Below are 8,046 nucleotides of genomic sequence, written 5' to 3'. Positions count from 1 at the left end.
GGAAAACAAATATAATAGCCAGTGCTAGGAAGAGGAGAAAAAGGTTTGTATTTGGTTGTGGGCTTTTTTGGTTTTTGGTTTTTTAAGGAAAACCCTGCCTAAGATGTTAATCTTGTAAAAAGTGTGTATTTGGAATTTTCTCTGTTTTAATATAGAATATTATAAAGTCAAAATAAAATGAATTGTTTTCAGATTTGGGGTTTAAGATATAGCTGTAGAAGTGGCTTTGATTCTTTTAGATGTCTCATAAAATGAGACTTTTTATATGTTAATGTATAATAAAACTGAAACAAGATTATTTTCCATTTGAAATTTTTGTATAGTTTAAAAATGCTTCCATATTCTTTGTTGGTATTGTGCCACTGCAGAACTTTAGTGCAGAGTTTATATTTAGCTAAACTGTTATGTTAATTAAGAAATGCATAAATCTTTTATTCTTAATATTTGTAATTCTAAATAAATTGATCTATGAAAATTAATATGATCTACATTTTCATTTAATTAATACAAGTTGATAAGTATTCCATTTAAAAAGTTTTTAAAAATTATCATTTCCACTAAATTATATTTTTAGGAAAAACGGTACAGATTAATTACCAAGTCATTTTGAATTAAAATATCATTAGGGTTTTTTTTCCCATCACTGTGGAAAACACTAAGCAAGTAAGTTACTTGGCTTACTATATAGACCTAGAGAAGGGTTTATTTTTATTTTTATTTTTATTTTTTTGCGGTACACGGGCCTCCCACCGTTGTGGCCTCTCCCGTTGCGGAGCACAGGCTCCGGACGCACAGGCTCAGCGGCCATGGCTTACGGGCCCAGCCGCTCTGCGGCACGTGGGATCTTCCCGGACCGGGGCACGAACCCGTGTCCCCTGCATCGGCAGGCAGACTCTCAGCCACTGCGCCACCAGGGAAGCCCAAGGGTTTATTTTTTAATATATTCTGCCTAGACTTAGGTCAGCATTTTTTACATTTTTTCTTTTACATTTCTTAAGGCTAACTTGTCACACTTAAATTATACCTCGTCATCGTAAAGCAATTATACTCCAATAAAGATGTTAAAAAAATAATAAAATAAATTATATATGATTTTGCACATATTTAATTAAGCATTGTCCGTGTCTTTCAGTGCCATCATGTGTTGATGGCAAGAACTGTGCCTAAGAATATATTTGAATTTTATTTTTATGTAAGGAAGAAGAAATCTATATAATTCAAAGTAGTCATTTGGGGTCAGCTGTACATTCATTTAAATGATGCTGCCACTGCCTAACACATTTTTGGAGCTCCAAAGAAAACTATCAAAGCCAGATTGAGTGAGCAAGCAAGCACATCAGGTGTTAACGCAGATTTGGTTCTGAATTACTGTTAGTTCCTAAAATCAGATTCACTTGCTACCGTTGAGAATCTACAAAAAACTTGCCAATTAAAAATTTTTTTCCCTTGAATTCATGCACTTCTCTCCATCTACACTATCACCAGTACTCTTAGCCAAGCTGCCATCATCACTAGCCTGGAACACAGCAGTCATTTCCTGACTTATCTCCCGGTATCCACTCAGCTCTCCTCAGATGCAGCCAGAGCGATACTCTTAGAACACAGGACTGGTCACGTTATCCCCATGTGAAGTCTTACGGCTGTCGGGACAATATCAGAGGTCTCTTACAAGACCTACACAGCCAGGCATGATCTAGCCTCCCCTACAATTTCTCCATCCTGCTCCTTACTCCACAGGGCCTTTGCACACTCAGTGACCTCTGTGTTCCCTCTTCGTTTACCTTGGTAACTCCTGATCATCCTACAGATCTTAGCTTCAGCATCACTTTCTTAGGGAAGCTTTATTTGACCACAACACATCATCTACAGGTCTTCGTGTACCCCTCCTTCCAGCACTTTGTCACATTTGCAATTTTATATTTCTTCTTTTGTCTCCATACTAGCCTCTTTGGTCCATGAGGGGAGGGACCGTTGCTGGTTTTGCTTACCATTTTATTTCCAGGCCCTGATAAAGTACCTTTTGTAGGCACCAAATATCTGTGGAACAAATGAACAAATAAGAGTCTCAAAAGAGCTCTAAGCAACATTAGTGTCACTGGAGTAAAAGTATCGTCCTCCATGATGATTGCTTTGAAAGATGAGACAGTACTCACCTGGGTGTACAAATTCTGCTTAAGGAGTTGCCTTTAAACCTGTCACGTTATCATTAGTCCTAACTAAAAAGGCCAGGCCAATACAGCAGGCATTATATGGTGGTGAATAAAATGGTGGACTGAGTTAGTCCTAGATTTGTGTCCAGGCCGTCATTTATTAGCTGTGTGATTTGTCAACCACTACTTAAAATTCGTAGTCTTTAAAACAATAATAGTCCCTACCTTGTATGGCAGTTGTGAGGAATAAACATATAGTGCCTATAATAGATACATTTAGCAGTTAGGGTCTCCTAAGAGCTTGAGAGGGGTACAAATCACTGTTCTTAGAGGATCCCACATTAAAAATTGTGGCAATATTTAAATATTTGTAGATTTTCTAAACTCTTCACTGGGGAAAGCAGAACATAACACAACGTAAATGCAATGATAAAGTTAATAAGCTAATTACCGAGTTTCCTTTAAATGTGATCCTTAGTGGACTGCAAGTTTTGTTTTTTTTTTAAGTCATTTGCTTATCTTTATTTGAGAACATCCAGGAAAAGTAAGAACGGAAAGAAAATAAAGACCGAATGTTTTAAGTTTTTCATGTAAAATGTGTTGAAATTGTCTTTCTAGCTTTTTAAAATTTATATTTAGTATTTATAATTAAAGTGATTCAAAATTCAGGAATGTTTATGCCAGTGATTTAAGTAATCATTTATGATGAAATAAAAATATCCTGACACACGAATGTTTAAGTGAAATAAAGTAGTGTCAATGTTTTTTTATAATGGTTTCTTTCCCTAACAACAAAAAAAACAAAAATCTTCCCATTGCCTATAGATAAGAAAGAAGTGGTTTGTACTTCACTAACTTTAGTAGGAGTGTTTCTATTACTTTTTTTTTCTATTACTTTTAAAATAAAGCAATTAGTTGCTGACGTAACTGAAAAGTTAATCTGGTGCTGGGACAGTTTGACAGACAGACAAATGAGACTTGCCCCCCACCTCACACCATATTCAGAAGTCAAGTCCAGGTGGACTGAAAGCCTAAACGGGAAAGGCCACTGTAGGAGGACAAGCCAGGAAAATACCTTTATAATCCAGGAGCAGGAAAGATGTCTTCAACTGGATGCACAACGTGCTAACAATAAAGGAAAAGTCTGATACACAGTTGACCCTTGAACATGGTGTGGGGAGGGCGTTTAGGGGCCAACCCTCCCTGCCATGGGAAATCCCTGTGTAACTTCACAGTCATCCCTCCTATATGTAGTTCCTCCCTGTCTGTGGTTCCACATCTTCAGATTCAGCCATCCAGAGATGGTGCAGTACTGTAGTATTTTCTGGTGCAAGTGGGGAAACAGACACGGACAGGAGGCGACGCGCACCCACTTGGCTGCAGACCCAAGCTTTGGGGAGGACGGGGCCCCTGCCCTGCGCTTCCCCCAGCGGGCGTCTCTCCCCAGCAGGGGACTGTAAGTTAATTATTTTATGTCTCTCAGTTGTGAATGTATTTATGTCATCTCATTTGGCCTTGTCACAAGTCTAAATGCAAAGGAAGGGCTCTGTGATTGTGAGACTTCCTGGCCACCCTGGGGGCAGGCCCCAAGCACGATGTTTGGCACATAACAAGCACTGAAAATGGTAAGAGCTAATGTTTATCATTTCATTTTTGGTTTCAGACAGCTTCTAAGGGTTCAGAAGGCAAGTCTGCTACTAAAGCCTGAACTATGTCCTGGTTGCCTTTTTTTTTTTTTTTTTTTTTGCGGTACGTGGGCCTCTGTTGTGGCCTCTCCCGTTGCGGAGCACAGGCTCAGCGGCCATGGCTCACGGGCCCAGCCGCTCCGCGGCATGTGGGATCTTCCTGGACCAGGGCACGAACGCGTGTCCCCCGCATCGGCAGGCGGACTCTCAACCACTGCGCCACCAGGGAAGCCCATGTCCTGGTTGCTTTTAATAGTGGATTTGCTACTCTGAAAAGTGCAAGCCATTTAACACCTCTATGAATATCAGGGTAGCTGGCATGTATGATCTCTGAGACATTCAGCATAGCTCTGACTCTTCTAGGAATCATCAAGACCTGAGTCCTGGGGAATTCCCTGGCGGTCCGGTGGTTAGGACTCCACACTTTCACTGCCAAGGGCCCGGGTTCAATCCCTGTTCGGGGAACTAACATCCTGCAAGTCGCGTGGCATAGCCAAAAGAAAAACAAAAATCCATTACAAAAAAAAAAAACAAAAGACAAACCTGAGTCCTGGCCCCAGCCATGGCTTCTCATGAGCTGCCTCCAAAGCACAGTTTACAGAGAAACCTCACCTATGATTACCTCATATACAAACAGTTTCCTTTTGTCCTTAGGAGTTTGAAAACCCTCAAAACCTCGAAGCAATAATTTATCCTGGGCTAACTTAGTAATTTACATACATTCTTATCATATAAATTGGGAAAGAGAAATCTCCTGAAACCAGAAGACTCATGTTACTAAACTTTGAACAAGCTGGATAGACTTTTAACCAAGTTAAATTCCTCAGCACAGTGGCCTGCTGATACCATGATTTCTGGCTTTATAAACTACATTTGCAGAAACTTTTCTTTTAGAAATGTTTCTCATGACCACAAAATATGTACTGAGCAGTTATGGAGTGAAGCGCTGTACTAAGTGCTATCTAAAGGACAGAACTCATTTAAATAGAATTACAATGAAACATTTGTGGAAAACATTTAATAATAATAAACTGAAGTTGCACAGAAGTACAATAACAAGTGCTAAGGGTAATGCTGCAGTGATTGAAGTAACAGGTACAAAATGAGGATTAGAAAAAGTTACAGCCTTCAGAAGGAGGGAGCTCTAGAGTGTTTTGAAAGAGACAGGTTATTCATTTGGTTCTAAAACTGAAAGGAGTGGCTTTGAGACAGAGGCATATATATATCGTGGATGGGTGACCCTAAGAAGATGCGCATAATGGTCCTGTAGGCTATCAATGTCCGTTATCCGGAAGGGTAACCAAAACGTTTTTATAATTTGGTAGCAATTGGAGGCTACTACAGATTTCTAGAGAGTAGTTTTTTTAAATCTGAGAAACGTGAGGCAGGGGGCTCTTAAATAATCTGGATGCAGAATCACCGGAGCTACGAATGAGCATAAAGATGTCAGGCCAAATTTTAAAAGTAGTAAATCTTGATGATAGGATGAGGATTGAAGGAGCTGGGTTAACATGAGTCTAAGGGTATAAGCCTTGGAGGAGCCATATGAAGACAGCAGCTGTTAAGCACAAGGGGAAACTGAGTCGAACCAAGGCGTTCTTGTGAAGATAGTTCTGAAAAACTAGTTCAAAAAAATACCAACAGGACTGGTAGGAAAGAGCAGGTATGCAGACCAAAATGAAAGTGCAGATTTGGAGATGCACTGGTAAAAAATGCCAGAACTCCTAGGGGGTGTGTACTATAAAGAAAGAACAGGCCATGGGCAAAAGTTCATGGGCAAAAGGGGAAGAAGCTTCACAGGTGAGAGATGACCCAAAACCATTACCAAGGTTAACATGGATGAGTCCTTAACATGGAAGCCAGAAAGGATGGTATTCTGATGTGTGTCTCCCTGGCTGTCAGTCATGGTTCCTCTGAACTTATCCTGAATTCTCCCAGACTCCTCAAGAGTTACCAAAGGCAGAAAAGATGTGTTCCTCCCATGAGTCCAGCTTTGAACCAATGTCTTCAGAGAGAGGAGAATAGGTTTCAAAATTCTGAGCTTGGGAGCTAGGGTTGGAGATGTCTCCTCCAACCTTGTTGGGATCCGGCAGGCAGTTCACATCTACCTCCAGAGGCAGCTGGGGCTTCAAATATTCTGCTTCAGTTTCACAAGCAGAGTGATGGAGGAAGAGCTCTGGCCTGGCTGAAGGCTGAAAGGATTTCCCGCTCTGACGACGCGACTTGGCGCGCCTGTTCTGGAACCACACCTGGAAGTGGGGAGAGAGAAACTGCTTTTGCTTGGAGTCCTCATGCTACTATTACACCTTCATAGTTCATTATAAATTCCAGTTTAACATGCCCTGGCTCCCTGCTCCCGAACCTTATGGTTTTCACAGAACACTTCACAAATCAGAGCACCTAGCTTTCTCGGCCTCACCATTCCCAGATGCAAAATTGGAATAATACCTAGTTCTAGCTATACTTTATATAGGGACATCTGCAATGAAAAATGAGGCCACAGAAATAGCAGCACTTAAGAATTTTAGGAAAAAAATGCTACTATGCTTAAAGATGATAGCCCTTAAAAGAATTTGGAAAATTAGGGGGTTTTTTTTGTTTTTTTTCTTTAGCGGTACACGGGCCTCTCACTGTTGTGGCCTCTCCCGTTGCGGAGCACAGGCCCGGACGCGCAGGCTCAGCGGCCATGGCTCAGGGGCCATGGCTCAGAGCGGCATGTGGGATCTTCCCAGACCGGGGCACGAACCCGTGTCCTCTGCATCGGCAGGCAGACTCTCAACCACCGCCCCACCAGGGAAGCCCCAGAATATTAGGTTTTGAAAGTGTACTCCCTTGTCAAATTATTTAAGGAGGCATTTTGCTCAGTGGACTTCATTCACTTATATGAATAAATTTTTCAGCTCACTATTTCCCCACAAATACCGAGGAACCTGTCTTTATTACTTTAGGCAACAAACGCACCTGGCGCTAGATTTTTCAAACTCTGACGAGAAGCTCCACATGCTTCAGGCTTTACCCCAAGACGTTACATCCTTTACAACCCACATTGCAGACCGAATACCTGCCAAGAAAGTGGCCTAGGGGCCCAGGGGGCAACTTGGTGAGCCAGCAGGAGGAAACACCAACTGTGCCTCATCTGTCCCTTCTTCCTGGATAAGGAAAAAGTGTGAAAATACTTCCTATTACCTTCCTGCTGAGGATTTACTTTCTGACCATTTCAAAGAGACCAGCTAGCCTCCTCGGAGGGGGCCCTTATTATCCTCAGCAATGAGAGGCAGAAGTCATTGAGCGTGCAGCTGAATTATTTCATTTAAGCCTCACAATCACCGTAGGCAAGTACTGGTTTTACAGCCTAGGACACCGAGGCTCAAGGGAAGGAACTTGCCCAACGTCAAGCAAGTGGCACCGGCGAACGTGCCGGCCCGCCGCGGCCGCTCACCTGGATCCTGGACTCCGGGAGCAAAGTGAGCGCGGCCAGGCGCTCACGCAGGTGGATGTCGGGGTACATGGTCCGGCGGAAGACGAGCTCCAGCAGCTGCAGCTGCTCGGGTCTGAACGACGTGCGCTTTCGGCGCTGCGACGCCGACGGGACGGCCGCGCCTTTAGGGGGCGCAGGCGGGCCCAGGGCGGCGGAGGGCGGCGCCGCGGGCCCGGGACCCCTACCGAGAAAGCCGGCGAAGGCCACCGGGGCGCCGCGCTCCGGACCGGGGCCCGAGGGACGCGCGGGGAGCAGAGCAGCCGCGGGGTTCGGGGGCGGCAGGAACGCCCCGCCGGGGTGGGCGGGCCGGTAGGCGGGGGGCGCGGCGATCTCCCCGAACTGGAGCTGGCTGGGCTCAGCTGCGGCCATCGCTGCCGGACCCCAGTGCGCCGCCGGGAGGGGCACGGCCTCTAGTTATACCGGCCCCGGGGCTGAGGGAGGGGGCCCGGTGTGGCGGCGCGATCAAAGGGGTGGACGCGGGGAGGCCCGTGTCTCTTCGGGGTGCGAGCCCGCCCCCCGCCCCGCCAGACGCCGGTGGGGAATAATCGCTTCCGCTGCCCGTGGGATGGAGGGAGGAAGGCGTGAACTTGGGCCTGGGCCCCCTCCGACCCCTCCCCCGTTCATCCGCCCCGCCAGCCCCGCCACCGCCACCGCAATCCACATCCCCCAGAGCAGGTCTGCCCCAGGAGCGCGGCGGCCAGGGGCCCCTCGAGTGCGTGGGCGGAGTGCGGGC

General features: G+C 45.1%; 1 protein-coding gene across 1 annotated transcript; it reads right to left on the bottom strand.

Annotated features, from left to right (window-relative positions):
* Positions 1–5,778: 5,778 nt before the first annotated feature.
* Positions 5,779–7,682, bottom strand: MIXL1 (Mix paired-like homeobox; the record flags this gene model as incomplete). Its single annotated transcript, XM_082674450.1, has 2 exons — positions 5,779–6,084; positions 7,275–7,682. The coding sequence occupies 2 exons, from the start codon at positions 7,680–7,682 to the stop codon at positions 5,779–5,781; spliced, it is 714 nt and encodes a 237-aa protein (XP_082530576.1).
* Between the last annotated feature and the right edge of the window lie 364 nt (positions 7,683–8,046).

Source organism: Grampus griseus, assembly GCF_964374135.1.
Source record: "Grampus griseus genome assembly, chromosome: 1".
NCBI lineage: Eukaryota > Metazoa > Chordata > Mammalia > Artiodactyla > Delphinidae > Grampus > Grampus griseus.
The sequence above is the reverse complement of the archived record's forward strand: the minus strand, read 5'-3'. Positions and strand labels throughout refer to the sequence as shown.